Raw genomic sequence first — 27,017 nt, 5'->3', positions numbered from 1 at the left:
AAGAAAGAATAATTAAGTTAATATGACATGTTAGGAACTGGTAATCATGACTTTAGAGTAATTTTAATTTTGGATGAAATGACTTTCTCAGGAAAAAAATTTTAAATGGAAAATGAAAACAAAAGCATGCTCTCTTAAAATTTTTTAAAAAGTGTCCCCAGTCCTTTCAAATGTATTTAAAATATTAAAATCTGTATGTCTTTCAATATCCATGCTAGGAGTTGGGCTACAAAACTTCCCTATGTGCCAATTTTGTGTAGGGGATTATACTAGAACCGAGAAACTCATCTAAACATCACTCATCCTACTTATTAAATTTCATCCTCATCAACAAAAAAATTGGCATAATTCTGTAAGCAGTTATTCATTCATTCAACATATTTCCTAAAAAATAGCTGATATGTGCCAGGCACTGTATTAGTCGCCAGGTAACATAGCATGAACAAGACAGGTCAGTTCCTACCTTTATTGGAAGCTTAGCCTGGGTCTGGGTAAATCTGTTCCTTCCCATTCCTATCTCTTCATTTAGCCAGCACTCAGCTCTCCCCACCCCCTCACACAGCCACCACAATCACCACCACCTGTGCCCTGACCTCCACATCCACCCATGTATCTTCCCTGTCATATCAGATAAGAGAGACAACTGTTGGTGACACCAATAATGACACAGACATCCCAGACATCCCTCTCCTTCAACTCCCTAGTGCTTTCCTCTGGGGGAAAAGAAATGTACATATACGTTGTTCTGGCAGTTGAATATCTGTCCTGTTCTTTCTATAAAACATTTCTGGTAGAGCATTAAAAGAGAAATATAGTAACATATATTAATATTGTGCTCAGTGTACATTGAATCTCCTAATGTCTCTTTGGATCTAAAGACTGTCTCTAAAGTCTTTCTTTTCCTTTCTCTTCTCCATAAATGTGAGAAATGAATTTCTATGTCTCCTGACATAAAATATGTCAGGCCCAACATTCTGTGGAGAGCACATAGAGAACTGTGTATGGATAGGATATTTTACTGCTGACAGATACCTTAGGATAAAATATAAGTTATAGAAAGTGAAAACTGGTTAGGAAAAACAGAGCTTGTTATGGAAAGAGCTTGCTACCTTCTAGAAAAATTAAATGTTATATAAGTTTTATAGATTAACATACAATTAAATCTATTCTATTACTGTTCAATCTGAATATATGAGAGAGACAAAATATGGTGCTTCCTTCTTGTTTCTTTCCTCAGTCATCCACAGAATGCAAATAATAAAAAAGTAGTTTGGGTATTAGTACTTATCACCTGGTAGATAATTTCACAATAGTTTAAGTAAAAAGCTGATACTTTAACAGTAAATCAGGACACATTAAGCATCCTTATGCACCTTACAAGGTAAAAGACATGTTGCCAGCAGCCCAACAAATCATGATTATATAAAATTCAGGGGAATCGCAAGATTCTGTAACTTATTTTCCTCTATTTAAGAAGGATTTAAAGAGTCTATATTAAGAAGCATGTCTTACTTTTTATCCCTCACATTCAATAACTGTTGAATTTAATTTAAATGTCAGAAGCAAGTCTTTAGTTGATTGAGATTTAGCTCAAAGGCTGATACTATGTTGCTAAACAAAATTAGAGATTTTCTTTGAAAGTCCTATAAATGGTACTCTCCATATATTATGTGGAACCACCTTAACTCTTCTGTTAAAAGTGAGGCAAACTCATGTATTAATAAAATGATGTACACAGTGGTCCCCAAATCTGGCTGTGAAACAGAATTTCCTGGGGGGAGGAAATTGTAAGAATTCAAGTCCTAAAACACCATTCCCAGCATGTTTAACAAAACCTGAATCTTGCTTTTTGTGTTCTAAATTCTCAATAAATATTTTTGAGTGAATGAATTAAAAGAATGAATAGAGAAATGGAATTTTTTTAACCTATTTAAGTCTCAATTTCCTCAACTATAAAAACTATGTACAGAAAAGTACTTTTTAAATGAAGGATATAAAAAAGGTTTTATCTTGAGCGTAGTGATGGACAGTTGAGAACTGTGTTGAGAACTACGCTACTGAATCTTGGAGAAAGGATGTCATAAGTGAATTGGCCGTGTCTAGACACATACTTGTCATTCCTGTTATAAACATAAAATCTTGAGTTTATTCATTCAAAAAGTATCTATTGCAAATCCTTTGGATGTCAGACACTGTTCTGGGCTCTGGAAATACAAAGTGTCCTGTTAGTAGGTGAGGCTAACAAGAAATATGCAAAGAATTGCATACATGAGATAATTTCCAATAGTAGTAAACAGCATAATAACAATAAAACAAATCAATAGGATAGAATGTGAGAGAGGAAGGCTAATCTTTTAGATAGATAGAGAAGGACTTCCTGAGGAAATGACATTTGAACTAAGGGCTGAATGAAAAGAAACAGCCAGCCACAAAACCATCTGAGGGAAATGGATTCCAGCCTGAGGAAACAGCCAACACCAAGACCTTAATTAGGGGAACAACCTTCACGTTCTGAAGGATGGCAAGGAGGCCCATGGCTGAATGTGGGGAAGGATGAGGTGGCTGACGATAGATGATGCCAGTGCAGGCTCACCCTTTACATTTGCAATACCAGGCCCACTCTCTACCCCCTTCTTCTCTTTCTGCTTCTAGATCCTTCTCCCCATGGGAAGGGATGTGGACATTTCAGCCTGCTTTCCAGCCTCCATCAGTGCCCCCGCAGCTGGAGCTGGGCATCTATAGGCTTTAAAGCTCCCTAGGTAATTCTCAGGAGCAGCCAAAAGTGAGAATTGTTGCTCTAAGAAAAAAATAAAAACTTAAGATATAAACCAAAAAGAGAATGAATTTGTGGCCCATAAAAGACTAAGAAAGGGGAATGTAAAATAGTAAAGTAAATACAATGTGACAAAAGTTTGGCTACAGAAATCACCCCAAATCTCTAATTCTTTCCCTCAGACAAAAACAATATATATATATTTTTTTTCCTCATAGCTACAGCAGTCAATTTAGTTCAACTAATATTTGCAGTATATGTGAGAGGAGTTATTATAGAAGCTATAAGAATCACAAGAAAGATAAGCTATAGCCTACCCAAGAAAGTTACAATCAGCACTGCAAATGTCTACTTTTAGCTTCATGATCTTGTTGCTATGACTTCAGCCTACCCCGACCCTGTGCAGCCAGTATTTCCTTCCTAGTGCCCTTTCAGATGGCCCCCTTGTACATAATAGAAGCCATTACTTTATATAAACCAAGATTATATAAGTATGCCTAGGAAATGATAGTGATGATGATTAAAGATGATCATCAGGGACCTTCAGGAAATGTTATGCATGTGTTCATAGCTAAAACACACTAAAAATTATGAAATAGGAATAACATTTGATGTCCTCCAACTGTCCTGTGTAGGACTGGCTCTCCCCTATAGGCACCATTCTGCCATGCTCATCCTGAACAATTATCTGAAAACCCTGAGATTGTAACTGGTAACAGCTTTAAGTAATACACTTTCCAAAGGTACTACCTTTTAACAGAAGCATATTAAGCACCCAAAATATCCTGGATGAAAAGTAGTTAAGGGAGGGAAGCTGTTAAATGCCTAAGGGGCTCTATAGGCATCCCTCAAATTACTCTCTATACGGAACCTCCTCTTTTCCCCTCTACCAATAAATTCTGTGCTGGCTGTAGTGGATCTCTGCAAAAGATCTAGGATGAGAGCACAGAGGGAAAGAAAGTCACTTCCAATAGAAGCTAACCAAAGTAGAATACACCATATCAGACCTCCACTTTATTAGCCTGTATGTATATGCATATGTATTTTATTGAGTTCTTACTCTCATCTTGATAACTGCATGAGAATTAAGTACAATTATAATCTCTGGTTTGCAGATTTGAGGAGTAGGTTTAGAGATGCTGAGTGACTTGCTTAAAGTCACACAGCTTAATATGACAAAGATGGCATAAGAAAGCAGATCTGCCTGACTCCAGAAGCCTCCTTCTTAACCACTAATCCCCCTCTTTCAGGCCCACGGTTTCTATTGTGTGTCTGCTTGAACTTTAACTACAAATGGAGGAACCAAAATTTAAAAGTCTCATTGCTCTCTTGGTAAGCCAAAGTCATTGGTAGGCCCCTCCCAGGAAGGGATCATCAGCCTTGCTCTGTTACTAAGCCATTGAGCCTATGTGTCACTCCTCGTAGAATCACGGGTTCTCAGGTTTAGGGGCTTACTTGGCCCTACCAAATGAGTGTAATATCTGAATTCCTCTTAAAAACAACAATAACAAAGAAATAAAAATAAAAAACCAATAATCTCACAACCATGTGCCTGTAATCACACTATGGACCAGGTAAGAGAGGATGGCTTCTACATGAACTAGTGCTATACTGGAAAATCAACTGGTAGTATGTACATTCTGCTTTTGAGAATGAGTCAATTAAGAGCATTGTCAAAGTTAAAAATGTAGTAAACTCCCCAGAACTACAGCCTTAAAAATTTCCAGAGAGAGGCTAAAGATTTTCTTCCCCTTTACCCAATGAAAAAATCCATTGTTTATAGAAATATGGGTGTGTCTGTGTTTTTTTTTTAATTATAGGATTTTTCTGGATACACAAAAGAAGAAGGCATGTCTTTTCATCATCATTTCCAGGAGTTACTATATTTAAAGGTTTTTCTAGAAGGATCAGATGTGCTTTAAAACAAATCAATGTGTAGCCATCTCTCACCCTCTAATAATACCTCCCTCTGTCTGTCACTATGCAGCCAAACAAGAGCGAGCTTTACAGTAGAACTGTCTTTTCCAGAGAGACACATATTTCAAACCATGAATAGAAAATAAAAGGAAGACCTAGTATGCATTTATTTTATTCTTTTCTGAAGTGGTAACAGGCTGGGCTGTGTGGTCCTCCTGTTTGACAAGAACAGGTGTGTTGGATGCAATATGGCTCTAGGATCTGAATTTTTTAAGACATTGCCTGACTCATGGTAATACAGTCTTTGCATTAGTTATTTACATTTTCCTTACTCATTTAAATAGGCCTTCAAAATGCTGACAATATCTAGCTCAAAACTCATAAGGCTGCTAAGTATCTTAGTGGCTCCTTATACAGGAAATTATATAGTGATCAGACATTTGGGCTTTGGAATGAGACTGGCTGGGTTTTAACTCTGTGTCAGCCACTTTTTACCTGTGTGACTTAGAGAATCATTTTTAAACTTTCCAAAATAATAATCATACCTACCTACCTTATAGGGTTAGTGGAAGGACCAAATGAAGTAATGTACATAAAACAACCACACAGTGACTGGCACATAAATGCTCAATCAATGGTGCTGCTCAATCAATAATAACAGCTGTATTAGTCAGAGTTCTCCAGAGAGACAGAACCAATGGGGGAGAGAGAGAGAGACAGAAAGAGAGAGAGAGAGAGAGATGGATGAGAGGGGGTTATTAGGGAGATTGGCTCATGTGACCATGGAGACTGAGAAGTTCCATAATATCTGCAAGCTCAAGAAGCAGGGAAGTTCGTGGCATGGCTCAGCCCAAGTCCAAAGGCCTGAGAACCAGGGAAGCTGACAGTATAATTCTCAGATTGAGACCAAAAGCCTGAGAACCTGAGGGGCCACTCGTGCAAGGCCTGGAGTTCAATGTCTGGAAACCTGGATTTCTGATATCCAAGGGCAGGATAAGAAGTGGGTCTCAGCTCTAGTTCTATCTAGGCCCTCGGTCTGCTACATGGTGTCTACCCACATTGGACAAGGGTGGATCTTCCCTACTTGGCCCACTGATTCAAATGACAATCTCTTCTTGAAACATCCTCACAGATATACCCAGAAATAATACTCTACCAGCTATCTGGGTTTCCCTTAATCTAGTCAAGTTGTCACCTAAAATTAATCATCACAAAAGCAGACATCTGAGTTATATTATCATTTATGAGTAGAAGATGGCAGGTCACATGGTGGGGAAAGGGGAAAGGTTGAGCAATTAACTGTCCAGTAACAGATGAGCATTGGTTGCACCATAAAGACTATTTTTTTCAACACATTAAGCAAGTGCCTAAACTTAGAGCAGGTTTTACAATATAATAACCTTAGAACTGTATTAGTTCTCTAAGACTGCTATAGAAAAGTATCACAAACTGAGTGGCTGAAACAACAGAAACTTATCATCTCACAGTTACAGAAGCTAAAAATCTGAAATCAAGGTGCTTACAGGATTGGTTTTTTCTGGGGGCTATAAGGAAGAATCTGTTCCAGGCCTCTCTCCTAGCTTCTGGTGTATAGATGCATCATCCCAATCTCTGTCTTCATCCTCACATGGTGTTCTTCCTGTGTGCATGTCTCTTTCTGTGTCCAAATTTCCCCTTTTTATAAGGATACCAGTCATGTTGGATTGGGGCTCACCCTAATGACCTCATTTGAGCTTGAGCACCTCTATAAATCTCTCTATCCAAATAAGGTCATATTCTCAGATACTGGGCATTAGGATCCCAACTTCTCTTTTTTGGGAGTACACAATTTAACCCATAACAAGAACAGATGGCAAAAACAAGAATTACATTTGAAACATTTTTGGAAAGTATATGTTTTAATATGGTTTTTTTCTTGAACCAGTCAAAAAATTCAAGAGAAAATACTTTTTTAAAACTCTGAAGTACCACATTTGTGCCCAAATGGTATTATTATTGCATCAGGAATGTGCATCTCTTCATAAAGGTAGGGCACACTCAGTGTTTTAACAGGTTCTTAGAGAAACAGGAAGCCAAAGGATTTCAATACCATGGCCAGCCCAAGTGCCTATTAGATAACCTTTTAGCAGAATGACCATTTGGTTATTCCCTCAACAAATATTAATATTAATCAAGCACTTTATGCTTAATGTCATGTCAGACCTTACAGAGACATTGGGGAAATAAGGTATGTGCCATATGGAGTGTTTTACCTGCACGGGAAGAGGTGAATTATGTTTCTTGTTTTGTATGCCTTAAAAGTTGATGAGGCATGGTCTCTAATAGATCCAGAATGTGTGTTCTCCAAGGCTGATTTCCAGGAATCCATGCATACTATCAAGGAGTGACATAAGGTGTGATCTTGCCATGTCACCAACGGTGGCATCATGGCTAAGTGTCAGGTGGGAAATATGCCTGCCATATGCCATCTTTCACATGAAAAACTTCACATTTTTACCCAAGTGCCATCCCCAAGGTTATAACCATTCCTCTGGATTAAGATTTGGGCCTGATAAATATGAACAATAATCCCCAATTCAATAAATATCAGACCAAATTCTCCACTAGATAAATACCATATAAAAGTACGCTGCAAAAGGCAGAGAACATAACCTCCCCACATGCAGAAGTGAAGCAAAGTTATCCATGCGTGATGCTGGCGAGGACGGCAGCTTTGGGTGACAGGTGGCACGCCTCTCCGCCAAGAAGAAGGCGTTGCTCCTGGCAGTTTTTTTAACTGAAGCATGTGACCTAAGTAGTGGCATTTCACAGCTGAGAAACCAGCTTGTGATATGCCTTTTGCTTCACTGAGAGGCGGGCCACATGTCCACAGAGGCTGCAACTCTAGCTGCAAAACATTGCAATATGTTTGCCTGCATCCTTCCTAAAATCAAATATTTATGTTGCTCTGGAAATGTAAATGGACTTTATGATTAATGACATTTTGCCAGACAAACAAAGAAGATGACTTCCTTACAAAGGTGTTACTTTCTAGCACAAATGCTACAAAAAGGAAAAAAGTCCCAGAAAAGTGAGTGGGCAGGGAAAATTAAAAATAAGTCACTATTTATCAGTCTTCGGTAGAAATTTGCAAAAGAGGGTCTACTCTATTTTGACTAACATAGCAGATGGAAGACAAATTCAAATTCTAACATTCTTAGCACTCTGACATTTGGGTGCACGTTTCCAACCATTCTTCCACAAATCCTCTCTAGGTGCCTTCTACTCCAGACAAATTAAACAGCTCGCCATTACCCATACACCTGTTAGCACTTTACTCAGAGCCCTTATTCACATGATTTTGTTCATGTGATATTCTGTTTCCACCTAGCTCTGCATTTGCAAGACTAGCTATCATTTAAGACTCAGTTCTAATGCCGCTTATCCAAGATACCTACCTGATATCCCCAGCTAGAAGTAATCAGTTCCTCCCTTGAAACTCTACACCCTCTCACGTTGATGTAGCAATAACCATGTCTCTATCTCTCCTTGTGGAAAATAAGCAATGACAAGAACTGCAGGTATCAATAAAATCTGGAAACATAGAGAATATTATTTTACTGTATTATAGCATAATATCTATATAATGTCTTACAGATATTTATGTTATCAAACTTTATTAACATCTGAACACTTGGATTTATTTTTTATACCTGATACCTGGCACACTGCTTAATGATTAGTAGGAACTGTATTTGTAGAATAATTTGATTAACTGGTTGACTGGTTGATATGAAGCTGAGGCTTGCCCTTCAAGCCAACCTACAAAGGCTAATGACGGAAGAAAATCAGATAGTAGGCAGATCATGTGAAGATCAAGAAATGCTCCAGGGACTAAGGAGAGCAAAAGCCAGGCTACAATGACAGCCATGCATCATGTAGAAACTAGCTGTGTGCAACCTCAGGTAAGTTCCCTAAACTCTAATTTTCCTTTTCAAATCAGGGACTTAGATAACATGTCTCTTTCAGCATAAAAATCTATCATTTAAAATAAATTCTGAATAGTCATGGCTGCTTTATAACTTTCTGAGAAATTTAGAGGATAGGAGGCAAATATTAATAGTGAAAATGAGAAAATAATAATATAAGCTATGGTAGAATATAATGCAACCAGTTGTATTTATATAAAAGTGTACAGTTTCCCAAGCATTTCCACATTGGCTCATCTGGTCCTCAAAGAAAGCTTGGAAGAAAGGCATGACAGACTCTTCACAGATGAGAAGACAGACTTCATTGACTTGTCCAGAGTCATAGGGGTAGTTGATAGAAGGGGTGAGATCAAACCTAGGTCCTCCTGCTCAGAACACTTCCCACTGCATATGGGCAATGAAGTCTAACAAGAATAGAAAGTACTGGATACTAATATTCATACAAAGGAAGAGAATGAAAAAAAAATTAACATCTGGGAGTTTTAATTGACAGTAAATGTAATGATTTTTTTTCCTCAATTATCAGAAAGGTAAAAGAGTGATATTGAGTCTACTCACAAAACATACAGTTAAGTGGATTTTCCTGCTATATTCCAATTTTATGAGAAAGAAGCAAATAAAAAATAATTTATAAGGAATTCAGTAAAAATTCAGAATTGTTTTTTAGACATTGAATAAATAGCCCTACTACCTTGTTTCATTTACATTTATAGCACTAGGCAATAAGAATTGATGTGAAGCCCCGCAAGCTCTTGGATTATCAAACTCCTTACTAAGGCAGCAAAAAGGCATTTGAGACAAAAGCCCTCCGTATTTAATTTGATTGAACAAATATTTATTGAGTGCCTACAGTGTGCAAAGCCCTGTTCTAATTGCTTGAGATACATCAGTGAACAAAACAAAACTAAGATCTCACCCTCTAGCAGTTTATATTCCACCAGGGGAGATATTCTGTTGGGGCAGGATATGCTAATGAGAGAAGGCATTCATGTAACCAGAAATTTGATTAACTACAGTGCTACATTCAGCAATTTTTCAGGTTAGCTTATGCATATTTTTAAGATTAAAAAAATGCTTTTATTGTAAGATTATAGTGAAATTAATCAGAGTTTGAATTTTATTCTGACTTTAATACAGCAATAGTATCTGAAGACAAAATAAAGTGTCAACATTTTTTTGTAATTCAGGATATTATGGGGGTACAAACATTTTGGTTACATGTAATGCATTTGCCTCACCCAAGCTAGGGCTACAAGCACACTGTAGGGGGGAAGGATACACTAATGCACATTTTTAAAAATCATTGAGTATACGAAATGAATAGATAAATATCATGGTATAATTTTCTAAATATGCACATTTTGTAAGCCATTTTCTGCCATTTAAGGAGTATAAAACACTGCCTTTAGACATATATAAATGACTGTGAATGCAATCCTTCATAAATGTGTGAGAAAACATATATAATACACTATCAAAAAAGTGCATTATCAGAAAAAAAACCTCCAGAGGTTCTGTTTATATCATGATCCAGGGACCAGCAGCATCAGTAGCCCCTGAAAGCCTGGTAGAAATGCAGACTCTCAGGCCCACCCAGACCTACTGAATCAGAATCTACAATTTAACAAATTCCCCCAGTGATTTTTATGCACACTAAAGTTTGAGAAGACTCCTCTAGTGCATTCCTCTGCACCAAGGAGAGCCTAAAAATAACCTACTGAAAGGAAGAATATAAGAACTTCAAAAATTAATCACTCACTTGACTTTTTTCATTTTTAAGAAGTAATTTCTTTTCAAGTAAGATTTTACTTTTAAAATGGCAGATCAAGAATATTACATACTAAACTTTCCTTCTGCATGTACCAATATAGAAGAAAAAGATGATATTTGCCTTTTCATGGTTTCAAATCCTGCCTTTCTTGCCAAAACAAAGTGTAAATCATCCCTCACATGTATCAGATATAGTGCCTCCCTCTACTCTCTGTGATTTAATGACCACCTATCAGCAGGATTAAGAGACATGGGGTATCCTTTAGTGTCTCATCCTACATCAAGCTCAGTTTCCCAAGTTAAATCATGCTGCCCTTAGCACAAAGAAGAATGAAGTAGAAAACAGTATCCTAGGTATTGTGCCTACCTAGAACACACAGCAAAACCACCCACCAGACTACAAGCAATTTGGGTCCAGAAGGCACATGAGGAAAACACCAGGTAAAGTTAGGAAGTGGGCAAAAAGCAAGCTCCTTCTCCATTTGTCACTGAGCAGTCACTTTACAAACAGATTTCTTTTTCCCAGATTTTATTTATTTTTATTTCAAGGACAAGAAGAGGGGAAAACAGGAAAGAAAGCTTACAAATTCACAAGTCCCAGTAGAGAGAGAATTTTTAGCCAAAATGAGGTGAAACATCCAAGCAGAGCCTCATAGCAGGCCCCAGAGTGCACTAAAGGAGGAGATGACAGCAATGGGCAGAGCATCTGATCCAGGACTCAGGACTTTTCTAACTAATCTTAAGGAGCACGGTTCTTTTATGTTATGTGACCAACACTCAAGATTCTTCTGTACACACAAGGTATATAGAAAATTTTTCTTCCATCTTTAGCATGTTAAACTATGAATGTAAGATACCTCCTCCTTCCACAGTTTAAAAAAACTCTCACCCTGTCATTACCATCTTCTTCATAACATATAGAAATTTCAGTAGGGATCTGTACCTACAGGGGGGTCTTCCAATTACATATATTAATGTCCTGCTTCCTCACAAATTAGAGTTAAGACATTTTACAATTATAAAAATATATAAAAATAATGCTGTTGATGTGAAGTAAAAGAAGCTAATATCTACACACATAAGCTAGAATATTTTCTGTGATTGAGAATTAAATTTAGTTTTGAGCTTCCTGGTGGGCAAGAGAAAAACAGAAAACATAATATTATCACTACCAATTAAGATGAAACATGTTAGCTCTTCAAGAGAAACAAATGGTTTTGTAGAATTAAAATCTAAAAAGAATTTGTTTACAATGGACTTTATGCAAGGGGAATTGAACAACACAAGCAATATCTTCAACAAAAAAATTCACGAAAATTATAAAGCATTATTTATATTTCCAATCCTTGTTCTGACCTTTAAGAAATGAAAAAGGAAAACATATTAACATGCAATTTAGAAAAGACAATTCTTCAGGAGAAGCAAACAAAGTTAAGTATGTAATATTCTGGAAACCTAGCCTTACGCAGACAGGATGATAATGATCTCTCAGATGATAATCTTAAGTAATATCAATTTCCTTATCTGGCCTTTTGAAAGTGTCTTAATAAAGGATAATTCTAGTGTGTGATATCTGGTGAACACCTGGTAGCCTATGAAATTAATTAAAGAAAGATTCTGGTGTTTTGGACATTGGGCCAGCAGGTGGCCAAGTTAATGAACTGCTATGAAAGCTGAAATTCCTTGCTTGTATCTGGGGGTTGTATGCTACTGAAGAAATATCAGAATTATATGAACTAACACTACTAGAAATCATGGTTTCTCACTTGGGCCCTCCAAAATCTGCTCCATTGGTATTTGACTGCTTCTTCTCCCTTTCCATTCCTTTCACTGAATAATTGAGAAAACAAAAGCTACCAAATGTTATTTTCAAACCTTCTTTTCTCCTCTTCCCAAAACTTAACTACGTCACCACCTAGAGGAAAAGCTTCTATTGAAGGCTGGCCCTGCCACAATGTTATCTTGCCTTGTCAGCAACCTTGCTTTGTCAATTATCATCAAAGTTTTTTTTTGTCCTCATTCTTTTTCATCAGCTTTTAAAATTGCTTAAATCTGTCCCATCCTGTATAATTTTTTCACTTAGAAGTGCATCTCTCTCTAGCTACCATTGTATCAATCACCTTCCCTTCTAAGTCTCCAGGAACAATGCTTTATATTAGCAGCTTCCACTTCCTCTCAACCGTTGCTCTTCCAATAAATTTAGAAATCAAAATATTATTGGAAAGGCAGATGCTAGGAGGAAGTGGAGGCTACTTGCTATTATCTGAATATCCTCCAAAATTTATATGTTGAAACTTAATCCCCATGTGGTGGTATTAAGATATGGAGCCTTTTGAGAAGTGATTAAGTCACTCTCATCCCTCATAAATGGATTAGTGCCTTATAAAAGGTCTGGAGGGAACTAGCTTAGGCCCCTTTTGCCCTTCTGTTCCTACCACTATGTGAGGACACAGTGTTCATCCCCTCTGGAGGAAGCAGAAACAAGGTACCATCTTGGAAGGAGAGAGCAGTCCTTACCAAACCTGCTGGTGCCTTTATCTTGGACTTCCCAGCCTCCAGAACTGTGAGAAAATAAATTTCTAGTGTTTATAATTTACCCATTCTCAAGCATTGATGTCACCAAAATGGTGGTGTAGAAGCAATATCACTTCACTCTTCCCCAAAGAAAACCAAAAACAATTCTCCAGTGCCAAGATGATCACCACCAATAACCCAGAATTCAAAACTGAGGCTTTGGAGTATCTCAGGGCCAGAGAAAAGTAAAAAATTATGAGCAGAAGACCAAGAGAACACCAAATCAGAGATAAGTTTCAACAGCATTACACTGAAGGTGGTGTGTTCATGCATCCACTGGGCATGAACCCCTAGCCAGTTTCCCCAAACAGCAGGGAACCCCCTTTGTGACATCCCCTAATCCAGGATGGGCAGTGCTTTGAATTTGTTAGAGCAGTGGCAAACCTGGGCTTAGGGCACCATCTAGTGCCAAAGAGGAGGTAACAATCTAGAGATAAGGGGATTCAACAGGCATACAGCACAGAACTTCTAAACACATATCACTAGAAAGACCAAACCAACCCAGACAATGAAGACAGAAATAAATAATCCTTTGATGAAAAGACCTAGACATATGTCCATAAGAGACAATAGCAAAAAGGAAACCATGAACTCTCCAAATGGAAAAAGCAAGGAACCAGCGACCAACCCCAATAAGACATTGATATGGGAGCTCTCAGATCAAGAATTCAAAATAAGAATTCTAAAGAAAGTCAGTGAGCTCCAAGATAATTCATAAATTCAGAAATTTATCAGAGAAATTTAACAAAGAGGTTGAAATAATTTTAAAAAATCAAAGAGAAGTCCTGGAGCTGAGAAATATGTTGGCTGAACTGAAAAATGCATCAGAGGGTGTCAACAGCAGAATTGATCAAGAAGAAGAAAGATCATTGAGCTTAAAGACAGTGTATTTGAAAATACAGAGGAGAAAAAAGAAAAAAATGAAAAGGAATAAATAATGCATACAAGATCTAGAAAATAAGCTCAAAAGAGTAAATTTAAAGGCATTGGCCTTCAAAAAGGAGTTGAAAAAGAGCAAAGGCCATAAATAATAGCAAAAAAACTTTCCAACCCTAGAGAAAGATATAAGTATTCAGGTACTGGAAGGTAGAGAACATCAAATAGATCTGACCCAAATAAGACTGCTCCAAGGTGTAATAGTCAAATTTCCAAAGGTCAAGGACAAAGAGAGGATTCTAAAAGCAGCAAGAGAGAAGAAGCAAATAACATAAAGGAGCTTCAATTCTTCTGGCAACATACTTCTCAGCAGAAATCATACAGGACAGGAGGGAGTGAAATGAAATATTCAAAGGGCTGAGGGAAAAAAAATTGCCAACCGAGAATACTGTACCTATCAATACATATAGAATAGATAAAGACTTTCTCAGACAAACAAAAACTAAGGGATTTCATCACCACCAGACCAGTCTTACAACAAATGCTAAAGGGAGTTCTTTAATCTGAAATCCAATGAGACTATCATGAAATAAGAAAATCATCTGAAGGTATAAAACTCACTGGTAAAAGGGAGAACCCAGGCAAATTCAGACAGTCTAATACTGTAATTGTGGTGTATAAAGTACCCAGTCTTGGGTATTTTGTTATAGCAGCAAGAATGCAATAAGACAGTACTAGTAGAGAGCATTGTTTCTATGGTCCTCTCTGTCTTTCCTGTCAGCTCTCTTTGTCCCTATTACCTTCTGGAAATTCTCTCCTCCCTTGGCTTCCATAGCACCTGATTTTTTCCTAGTTCTTCCTCTTTATCTTTCTACTTTTCTGACTATTCCTTTTCCTTCCCTTTTCTGTATCCTATTTCTCATTTTCACCTTCCCCAAATTTCTGCCCCTGACCTTCTTCTCTTTCACACTATGTGCTCCCCCTTAGCAATCTCATCTACTTTCACGGTTTCAACTACAGCTATTTGCTGACAAATATCAAATGTACCTCTCTTTCTAGAGCTTTAGCCCATAGGATCTCTCAGCTTTATTGTCCAGTAGATACCGCAAACTCAACTAGTCTAAGATTCATTTTTTCCCAATCTGTGCTTCCCTCCACTATTCCATTTTTAGTCCTACAAAATAGAAACCTGGGAGTCATCCTAGATTTCTTTTTCTTCTTGATTTGTATAACCATTCAGCTACTAAATCCTAATCTCCTGGTACATAGCTGTCAAATTAATTCCTCCTTTCTCTTCCCATTGACACTTTCTTTAGTGAAGCTCTCATCATCTCTTGACTAAATTGATTAATTAATTAAAATGGCTTTTCCTCCACCACTACCCGCAACCATCAATGGCCTCCAATGTCCAATTTCACTTCTTTTCTTAACCTGTCTTCTCCAAAGCTTTCACAGTGCCCTTTCTAAAATAGAAATCTGATCATGGTTCCTTCCTGCTTAAAATCCTTCATTGGCTCATCATGCTTACAAAATGGAGTTTAAATTGCTTGGCTTGATAAGCATGTCTTATTATGACTTAGTTCTTTCCCCCTTTTCAATGTGATCCTTTCTTATTCCTTTTCCCAGAACATATACTCCAAAATTAGCAGTATACTTAGAGTGTCCAAAGTATACTCTGTTTTCTATGTTAATATTTTTACTCATATTCACTCCTTTGCTTCCTTCTCTTATTCCTGTAATGAAGGGGGCCTCAAATATCACCTCTTCTGGAATACTTCTATGAGGTTTCCCTCACTTCTTTCCCTGGCCTAGAAAGAGCTAAGTGAACTCCTCTCTGTTATCTATCTACCTCATACCTACTCCTATGGTTGCATTTAGCAAACTGAATAGCAATCACTATATGGTGATAGAAGGATTACATTTCATCTATGTCTGTTCCTCAATGACTATTGCAGAGTTCAGCCCAGAGAAGGTGCTCACTAAACATATATTTAATTAAGACAGAAATCTGGACATGACTTCTTTACCAACTGAGTAATATCTGTTGATCAAAAAATAAAAATAACAGATAGTATACCTATGTATCTAGGAAAGGGGATATTATTTGTCTATTTTAAGTTATTTTCACTATTTCAATATGCTCATATCACCTTTTAAAGTCTTTTGTAAACAGTTTCTCCTCTTGAACATACTGTCAGCAATTTGTTGATCCTTTTTTTCTGCCATTTATAACAAACAAATTATAAAATATGTTACAGTATCGTGGAAAACAGAAGAAACCACCTCAGATTATCTTATCTAACAAAATCTGTGAAATAAGCTGTCCAACTAAAGGACTTTCACACAGGTCCACATGTTGTGGGTGCAATTGTTAGGAAGGGAAAGAATAAGAAGTCAAATATGTGTTGCTCAATGTTAGCAAATCAGCAAGATATACCTTTTACCTCTTTATTTTCACAATCTCACCCCAGAACTTTCCTGTACTTATTTCAAACAGGGTCATTAGGCTAAGGACATCTTCTTAATTAATGTTAGAATAACCTGACAACAATAATGACATCTTGCATTTACCTAGCACTACACAGGGCACTGTCATATCTGGTCTGCACAATAAATTTAGAGGATTGTTTTTTGTACATTTTACCACGATGGCTCTCTAAGCATGGCTAATTTCATGAATCTTTTCAGTCAATCCTATCCCAGACCTCTGGAATCCAACACTAGTCACCCTTCTATGATTTCCTCATTCTTATTCACTCTATACCACTCCTAGTTATTTGCTGTAGAGATGGTATCACAGAGATATCTGACAAAGTGTGATCTCCCACTCTTAACCACAACCCTCACAGAGAAAGAATCCTTTCTTCTTTTATTTTAATAAGGTGTTTCTTTCTGAACTTATTTTTCTGCCTAAAGGTGTCAGAAGAAAAATAATTAATTTATAATCTCTTCAAATAGAGCTTCATGTGGAGTAGTCACTCTAAATTGGAAGTTAATTTTCTCTGGGGAGAGCAGGTGAGTTGGGAGCAAAAGAAGTTGAAGAACAGAAGAGGCTTCTATTTTTCAGAGGCTTTCTGGTGCTTAAGAGTTCAGAGATAAAAACACTTCTTGGCATTTCAAGGTATCAGACTGTGGTTAGGAGTGGATGGCTGAAGTGAAGAAAAAGAACACAGAGTTGAGGTAAAAAAAACTATGGTGATAGGTATTGATGGGTTAGACACATGAGTGTTGGAATCACCCAAAACTAAGCCAAGAGTGGAGACTAAAAGACAGACTACTAGTGGTAAGAATGAGCGGCTAAATGATAGCAGCAAAGTCAGGAAGAATGTAGCTGGATTAGATAATATGGACTTCGAATGCATAAGGGTGGATCATGTGAGTTAAAAGCAAACAAACAAACAAACAAACAAACTTTGGTTAAGAAAGTATCTAAAACAAACCTAAATTAGTCCTGGCTTTGATAACTAATAAATTTTATGGTCTTGAGCAAGTCATTTTCTTTATTTTTTCCAGACCTTTGTTTTCTCATTTGTAACATGAGAAAATTTCCTAAAATCTATGCAGTTTTATCTTAACCATGAATTTCATTTTCTTCTCATGTTACTAGATTTAGGGATGAAAAATATATACCTGACTAATTGATTTCTTATGCTTGCTCAATATTCATCAGCTGAGAATAATCTAACTCTTTGGTGGTAGGTTAGCAAAAGCAATGCAAAGTATTTATGTATACCATCTCCTTGTTCTCTGAAATACTGCTGTGAAGTATATAACATGGTAGTGGTTATCATTCTCATTTTATAAATGAAACTGAGAGGTACATACAATATTTCCCATAGTCTTTTGTGCATTTTTCAAAAAGGTGATTAAATGTGTTTTTATAAGCCACAAGCCTACAACTACTTATATATTTCTACATCTCTTCCAATGATTATCAGACCCTTGAGGATAATAGTAATCATGATAGCAACAATAATAGTTATTATTGTGATTATTTTTATTTTAATTTATGTGTCCCTAGTACCAAGAAGAGTGTATGGTGCATAACAGACGCATGTGTTTTTAATAAATTTCTTTATTAGAAGGCAAATAAGCTACTTGGTAATCAAAGAATTTCTGCTCCCCAAAATCTTATGCTTCAATCACCCATTAAGGCTTCTACCTGAATCATTTAGATAATTGACTTGAATCTCCAATGTGTTGGCTATGAAGTTAATAAAATAGATAATCCTAAAATTGATAAATGGGGATTTCTGAGCACCCAGTTTCTGCTTGAGCAAATAAATTCTCATCATAACATTAAAGCTTTATTTGGTACTATAATGCCTTAAAAATTTAAAAAAGCAAAGCCTCTTGTGAGACTGAAGACAAAATGATAATTTCTTGTGTAAGTTAAGATTGAAAATATTGTAGACATTTATAGATAACAATTAAATAGGAAAAAGAAGTAAATATTTCTACAAGAATTTGGATTCTAATAATGAGGCTTTGTTGGATAAGACAGCAAAATAATTTTGACAAGGCTTTATGTCTTGCCTTGACTCTGGTTTTCAACTACAGCCTCTCTGAAAATTGACTATCTTCTCATATTGAGATGCTTCTTCCAACATAATATCAGAACAGCATGTGCTATGAGTTTTTCAGTGGTTGTAGATGCTCACTACACTATTCTGTCCTTGACTGTGGTCCCCCACCCTTTTTTGGTCCTACTAATCTGTATACTAAAAATATGGCTTTTGATAAGTCTCTTTATGATGACATCACACGAGCCACTGCCCATCAAGTTATATTCATAAAACAGTCATTGCATATTAGCTCCATAGATCACTCGGAGAAAAATTTTAGTGCCTGAAGAAGAATGACAACTGCCAAGCCACAAGATAAAAACACAAAATAGAAGCTACTACCACCACCTACCGTATGCAGGCCAGCTTCTTACAAAATTTGCTGCAGGACAAATATAGTCATAGAGAACAGTATGGCAGAAGAATCAAGAAGAGTCCCACTTCACTCAAAGTAATAAAAGTGTCTATTTTTTCATCTTTGTCTTCACCTTAATCTTATGCACATATCTGTTCAGTAAATACTGATTAATAATTTAAAAATGAGTTGAATAAGTCTAGCCAACATACAAGGAAAAAAAACCAAAGATCAAAATTCAAAGATATGGCAATCTGAGGCCATTTAGGGCAGGAATAAATGGCTTTATACTTTTCAACAGGCTCCATGATTGCCACTGTATCCCACCACATGTAACAATTTATATTCATGATTACTTGGTATATTCAGGGGAAGTATCTATTAAATTGAGCACTGTCTTTAAAAGAAGTTAGGGAGCTATACAATAGCATTTGCAAAGATCACATTATAAAATGTTTTAAATGTAAAAGGTTGGGCTTTAGAGACCAACTCTCAAGTATGAAGTATACAGGTAGCTCATCAAGAGAATCAAGGTCATGGGTAAACAAGGTATTACTTAGATGTGAACACTTTTTTAAAATCACAAATAAAGTACCTTATAACTCATCCCTAGCTATTCTTTTGTCCACTCACGAATGCTTGCTAAAAATATGTGTTCTCTTGGCCAAAGTTCATATCAAGTTGAACATATTAAATGTAAGCATTGCTGTTTAAATGTAAAGAATTATGAGTTTGAAACCTATGCATCATAAACCTGTTAATTATACCAAAATTCTCCTAATCATCCTGGATTGCAAAACTGAAGGTATATTCAACTCTTCTCTCTTTGTCCCTCTTTGCTATACCAAATTCTTCCATAAATGATTCTTTGGAGTATTTTTTATACTCTCCAGTTATTTTAACAGCCTAACACCTAGCATTCTACAATAACTAAACTTTTTAAGTTGGTTTTCACCTTTCCCATCCAATGGGTCTCCCCTACATATTTCAGTAAAAACTTGCTTTAATTGAATGATATCAAACTCTCCTTGGACATATATTTTTTTATTTTTTGGCACATGATTCAAGATCCTCCATTGCTTGTCCTTCATGTCCATAAAGACTCATGTAATTACAGAATATTAAAACTCACTCTTGTCTTCATCCTTAGTTCCTTGTCCATACTCTTTACTCTAGCTAAGTAGACCTTCTTATTTTTCCCAGAATGAGGACACTTTCAATACTGCTTCTAACTTTTACAAATACTATATTCTCCCCCCAAAAAACACTAGCCAAAATTCCTTTTTCTCTAGCTTTTCTCTAAATAATTACACCATTAATATTCTCCTTCAGTGTTCTCTAAAATTGTATACACTCATATTTTTAAATATCTATACTGCAATGATTGATTTTACTTATTTTACATGTAATCCAATTGTACTCCCTTTAGAGTGTAAACTACTTAGTTAGTAACTGAGACTAAGTCTTCAAATTTCTTTTTCCAGTAAATCTTCATTTAGAGCTATCTATTGTCATGGCTTTTCCTTTAAACTATTTACAGTTGTTTATTTATCTACAAGGTAGTATGTTCTCAGGATTTCATTACATATATTGAAACGCAAATAAGACAGAATCAAGAGTGAAGTCCCATACCCCTTCACCAGCAAACTACATACTGGTTAACTCTGGTGGTCATTCGTCCCAAGAACACAAAGCTGGGATGCTAAGATAAATTAGCAGAATCGCAGAACTAATGGATAACTTGAATGGCAGATTTAATCTAGTAATTTCACAAGTAAAAGAAAAACAACAATAATATTAATAACTGGAAAGCATAAAAGGAAAGAAATATGGCTTAATTGCAGCATAGAATTTTTTTTTAAAGATTTTGGGATACAAACTGATCTAAGATCTACTTGAGTCAGCTATGATGGTGGAGAAACTAAAATTCAGAACATACGGGTGAAGAAACTGGTAAGGTACAGTATAAAAGAGAAAAGATTCATTGATGATAAATGTCACATGGAAGGGGAGTTTGTATTGTTTTGGATGACCCCCAGTCATGGATGGAGAATTGGTGGAAACTTCAAGGAATCCATTTTATTCCTTTATTCCTTATCCGTCATTATTCAGAAAAACTGACTGAAAGTCAGGTGTAATTCTGCTTTTGAATTTAACTCCTATATTCTACAACTCTCTTTAAAAACCCTGAACACAATCAGAAAACTGTGAGCATGGGCAAGCATGTAATAGTGGTGTTTTAAGAATTCTTAATTGGTTGGCCTGAATAACCTTTCACACTCCTGTACCTTACTATATGATATAATACAGCAATTTATTCAGGTAATTTCCTGTTAAATAGGTTGCAATCAAGACAAGAAAGGTGTAAAGTTACAGATGCATAAATAGGAAATATGATAGTTAGCAGATATAAAATTATTATATGTAATTGCATTAGTTAAAGTAACAGTTAACTTATGTGTTTATGATTTAGGAGGATAGTCCTCCGATGCTATTAGACTTTTAAATTAAGTTTTACATTAAACAGAAAAAAGTATTTTAAAAAGATCAGATTTTGAAAAGAAGCCAAAAAAAGGCCAGTTTTATATTAAATTTAAGCAAATGCCAAAAAAACGTTGCACCACAATGAAAACCTAACTGTAAACAAAAGTCCACCTTAAAGTGAACGTTTGCATAAAGGAGGGAAGCAGCATCACTAGACCCCTTATCATATCAATACTCATCTGACTATCAGAGACAAAATACTAAGACAGAAAGGCTAAAATGAATGAAAATGTATCCAATGAAAAAAAAACTTTTTTGAAGCTACAAACTGAAAGAATATTCTTTGTTGGACTTGTTCAGTGATTTGAATTTAATCAACTAGAATCATTTTTAAGTATTGTTTCCTACAAACTTTCAAAATGATAAATTTGTTTTTTTGATGAGGAATCTTCATTTTATCAGAAGAATGAAATACAGTGTCCTTGGCCGAGATACTCTTCGCAGAAGTAGGCTATCTCTATACTCTATACTTAGCAAATTTAAAGACTCATATTCTAGGTGAGCAGCTTGCTCTAAAGTACATTCGAATTTTATTTGTGGATAAGGCTCTATTACTTCAATACTCCACCTCCCTCTGGCCAGATCCATCTTAACATTCCCCTAAGGAACCAATTATGAACAATTTCTGGAGAGTCTATCACAGGTAACTTTATGTGCACTGATTCTCTTTTATGTCAGGTAAACTGGCAGTTGTTATGGCCAGAGGAAAAATGTGGTACAAATGATGTGATAAAAGATTGAAAAGAATATAACAACCAAATTTTAACTGGTTAAAAAAAAAAAAACAGAAATACCTCCAAGCTATATAAATATAAAATAATGTTAAAAATTGGGACATTTAAAAAATGTGATTGTAAAGTCATCAAAATTAACTACAGAAATGAAGGTACAATAGTTCAGTCACTTAGTGCTTTTGATGTTAACTATACTAAGTTAACTTCTAATATAAGAAATGGTGATAATAAATTGCCTAGGGAATGGCTGATTTGGAAAGGAGAGGTGAAGGTCACTGGAGGTCCCAGAAATTTCTAAGTTCCAAATTACCAATATCCAGACAAATTTGATTCCTTGCTGAATATGCTTAGATGGCAGAGACAACATTGATATGTGGTCTTAGCTGCTATTTGACAGGGAACTGTCACCAGTAGGTGACCCCGTCAGTCTGGGAGCAGGAAAATTACTAAATGATCTAAGAAAGCGCCTGTAGGCCAGTACACAAAGGGTCCCTGAGAAGAAGGAGGGCAAAGACTCAGAAAAAAATGAATTTTCAGTTGGAGTTCACACAAAGGAGCTTACACAAAATATCTTTGCAGATAGAAGAAAATAAAAGCAATTTAGTTTTCACAGATATTATATCTGGTAAGAGAAGTAACTAGTTTCCTTTGAGAAGAAACAAGATATTATATATAAATGGCAAGGTGAATGGTGTAGTCTCTTGTCAATAAAATAAACACCAAAGTTAGCTATGATGCTGTTGTATGAACACATTCCAGTCTGGAATCAATTAGTATAAATACTATAGAGACATTATGTCTGCCATACAACACCAATCAGAAGGAAGACAGAAAACATAATAGTCCAAACTAACACATGGGTGAAATTGTAATATGAGTCCTTCCTCAAGGAGATCAGCAAACAGAAGTCCAATTAATTTTCCAAAATCATAATTCTAGTTCTCAGGAAGCACCCAGTACCAGCAATTATTTTCAGCAATGTGATGCAATTGGAAAACAGATTGAAGGGGGACTTCTCTCCTCTTTCCCCAAAATAAAATTATCTTATAATAAAATATGGAAAATAAAACTACTGTGTAAAAATGATGAAGTATTACTTCTTTCTGAAGGAAGAACGTACACTTCTAGTGTCAATTATCCAGCTCAATAGGGGAGAATTATTAAATATTTAAATAAATCACATTCAATCTATAATTGCCATTCTCTTTGGAGAGATCCATCCAATGCTGATATTCGATGCATTTTTAACTTGTGCTTTCAGGATGTTCCATCTAAGCATGAGAGGAAACTATATTAAACATTAAAAAATGTAGGAAAGATTAATGTTTAAACATTAAAATGTAAGGAATTAACATCTGAACTTAATTTTGTGTCTTAAAATAGTAATGAGTTTTGTTCAAAAAGTATGCAGTTCACGATTAAAAATTAAGATTCAGAAACCTGAATCAGTTGTTGTAAGTCACAACATCACAGCAGAGTTTTTCCCCCCAAAAAAAGTCTGAAATTATAATGTGTAATTCTACATTGTTTTTGTTTGTTCTGAATTTATTTATTTACTTTTTAAATTAAAGCATCAATTTTCATTAACAATAGCCATATAGCCACTTCAGTAAGAATGCTTCTTAATTTCTATAATCAGACTTCACAGCACTAACTGAATATTGTGGAAATAGTAAAAGAATATAAAGTCATGTCTATGGCCTTTTAAAAAATAATATGATTTTAAGAAATATGAATGCAGCAGTATCATCAAGATTCTCTTCTATATGCCAGCAAATAAATGTGAATTGTCCTACATGTAAATCTATTACCAGGGCCTCAGTTTCTTCATAAACCTACTGAGGGAGTTAAGATGATGAGTTAAGTAGATGAGCTCAAAATCTCATTTTATCCAAAAATCTATATAGTCTAAGGTGAAGGGAATAAAGAAAATCTTTGTATAAGAAATTCTTTGAGAATTCACATGTACATGTCTCTGGAAAAATCAAAGCTTTTAACCGTAGGTAAACATATTTCATTTTAAAAAGCCATTTTAAACTTGATATCTGCTATCTTTTTATTAGCAATTTATAATTGGTCTAACTTTAAATTCTAATGTGCAAATTCATTGTGTTAGAAGAGAAAGATCAGACACTGAACTTAAATTCAAGAGGTCGTCAGGGCTATTTCATATAAAACAAGATAATTCTTGGGGAAGTGAGGGAATCTGGATAATTCTAGCATATGAAGTAAGAAGAAAATAAATGGTTTATATTATTTACTTTTCCATTGTAACTAAGGTACTCCAGAATTTAAAAATATATGTTTCCAATATGCTGAGGGAGATGGCTGCATTAATCCTACATTCACAGGGAAGTTTTGCATGTGTAACAAGGGGCACAAAAGGACAAAGAAATACCTTCCCCTGTTAGAAACAAGATAAAGCCTTCAAGCCCAATTTGTGAGAAAGTGACTTTTTTTTTTTCCTAATCACTCACACTAGATTAGCTCATTAAGCCTGGACAGTCATAGCCAGTCACTGAAGGGCAATATAACACCTTGAACAATAAGCCTTCCAAAGCAAACTCAGACTGTGAGGGCAAGCATCTAAGTCAAACCTAAAGCTGGACACTTTGCATGGAGAGTTTGATATACTTTGAGCTGCTACTATCCCTAGAAACACCATGGGATACAGTTTTCTACTCTATAATCATAAGGGAATGAGGATAAAAGGCAATGCCTGGGTGGGTGTGTACTGAGAAGGGTAATGTCTGTTCCCCACAGTGCCAGAAACAAACAGGAATGATACTACGATCCCAGAAGCACATCATGCAATGCCCTGGCTTTCTCAGTATCTTTCTTTCCCAAATATAATGCCTACCTTCCGTGTGGACTGCAGAGACATACGTCCAATTGTAACGCTTGACTATGTCAAGCATCGCCCTTGCCTGCAAAGTGTCAGAAGGGACAACTCTCAGGAAGTATTTGTACAAAGTTTTGTCACTCAGGTCGATGCTAGTAGCTGAATAAGCGATCTGGGGGATGTCGAAGAGCTGGAGCAGGTTCTGCACTTGAATCGCTACGGAGCTGGAGCCGGGACCGATCACACCCGCGATGGGCTTCTTAGTCCTGCCTGGGGGTAGGGACTGGCCATCAGGCAGGCACCGGTTGAGCCCATCCTTTTCATCTCGAATGGAAATCAGAGAGTCCCTGATGAACTCAATGCTCTGTTCCAGAGCCACAGAAGAGTGCCAGCAGGAGTCCCGGATCTCACTGCCCAGAGTGATGTTGGGCAGGAGGACCGGGTCCGCGTTGATCTTATCCAACGTGTGGAACATGGCCTCCACTCTCTGGATGCCATACTGCTCCCTGATCTCCCCACACTTCCTCTCGGGCACCTTCTCAGCCGGAGGCTGGTGGTGGACTGAGAAGAGAGCCCCAATGATGACATCTCCGTCCATTCTGGCCACCGATCGCTGAGAAGAGGCTCCGGCCAGCAACGCTTTCTTGCCGGGGCTTCTGGGGAGAAGGGACATCTCCAAAAAGATTGCCGGGAAGAAAACCAAGAGGAGCCGGACCATTGTGGTGAGGACGAGGTCCACAGCCTGCCAGCCGTGTTCCCACGCTGGTCCCGCCTGCAGGCTGTGGGCGCTCACCACCAAGACGCCCGACGCTGCCTCTCGCGGCTTGGTCCCCTCGCCAGCACTGCTCGTCCAGCGCCTTTGCCGCCTCCACCTCCGGCTCCCTCCCCGCCGCCGCCTCCTCCTGGTCCTCCACGACCGCCTCCACACACTGGAGGCGTTTTTTTAGCGGAATTCGAATCCCGGTTCTTCACCGGTGCATCAAGGTAAATTGATCAAGAGTACAATGGGCGTCGTGTTGGCAGCGGTGAGCTGGACGCTGCTGACAAAAGACAGAGAGAAAATCAAAGCCCTGTCACCAGAGGACCTGTGTTAAAACTCTGGGGTCGGTGATGTTAATAGTTGTCCCGTCCATTTCGTTTCAGCACATCCTGGTACCGGCTGCAGGGGCGGCTTGGGAGGCAGCTCTGGTCAACAAGGAAGGTGGTGTGTCTATCCCCTGAGTTCTCAGCGGTCTGGGGCGGCGCAGAGCTCCATGGACCTGCCCGCTCCTCCAGCCTCAAGTCACTTCCTGGTCCCCAAATACCTATCGTGCTTTCTGACTTGGTGGGCGGCAGGCCAAAGGAAATGAGAGGAGAGGAGGAGCTAGGTCATTCAACCCGAGAACTTTCCGAATTTGAAAAGATCAACTTTTTCCCAGAAGAAAATTTAGAAACTCATTTAAAGGTGGAAGCTCTACTTTAAAATAAACGTGAACAAGGGGGTGCACCTTTTACTTTAACTTTGAGGGGATGAAGAGACCCTGACATACAATCCAAGCAGTAAATATACATTTGCCAGCTTGAGGAAAATCCACATTAGTTACTAAGGCAACGACTGGTAAAGTCTTCACATGTAGGAGTTTGGTATGTTTCCCCCTAAGAAGTCAGGCTTACTGTAGATGTTCAAGGAGAAGGGGTGCAGACAAGGTAACTTGTTTCCTGCGATGGGGGAGGGGATTGGAGGGGCTCCCGCACTCGCCTAAATCCGGACCTTTTGGCTCTTCCTAGTTGCTACCAAGGAAACGGAGGGGAGCTTCCCTGTCGCTCTCTCCGAGGCAGCCTGAGCCTTGCCGCCTTCAGGACCCTGGACAGAGCTGGATCCAGCCGCTGAGACACAACCCCGCGGGGCCTGCAAGGGACGCTTTGAACAGCAAATGGCAATTCCTTGACCCCTCTTTGCTCTTTCAATCTCCCTCCTCCTCGATCTTTACACACACGCGCGTGCACACACACACACACAGACACACACTCCTCCCCTCGCTTTTCCACCATCCCTCCACCCTCATTCTGTTCACTTCGCACAGCTTCTGCAGGTACATACTCAAACCCAACCGCTTCGG

General features: G+C 37.3%; 1 protein-coding gene across 2 annotated transcripts in view; it reads right to left on the bottom strand.

The window, feature by feature from the left end:
- The window catches only part of GRM1 (glutamate metabotropic receptor 1), a 365,790-nt gene extending 339,917 nt beyond the window's left edge, over nt 1–25,873 (bottom strand). Inside the window, exon 1 of one of the 2 annotated variants that reach the window (XM_045544531.1) lies at nt 24,937–25,873. In XM_045544531.1, coding sequence (XP_045400487.1) covers nt 24,937–25,636 — 700 coding nt within the window. In that variant the 5' untranslated portion in view covers nt 25,637–25,873. The remainder of the gene's footprint in view (nt 1–24,936) is intronic. The other variant, XM_045544532.1, reaches the window with a different exon arrangement.
- Between the last annotated feature and the right edge of the window lie 1,144 nt (nt 25,874–27,017).

This window comes from Lemur catta, chromosome 2 (assembly GCF_020740605.2).
Source record: "Lemur catta isolate mLemCat1 chromosome 2, mLemCat1.pri, whole genome shotgun sequence".
Taxonomy (NCBI): Eukaryota; Metazoa; Chordata; class Mammalia; order Primates; family Lemuridae; genus Lemur; species Lemur catta.
Note: the sequence above shows the minus strand (reverse complement) of the source record. Positions and strands in the feature narration are given on the sequence as shown.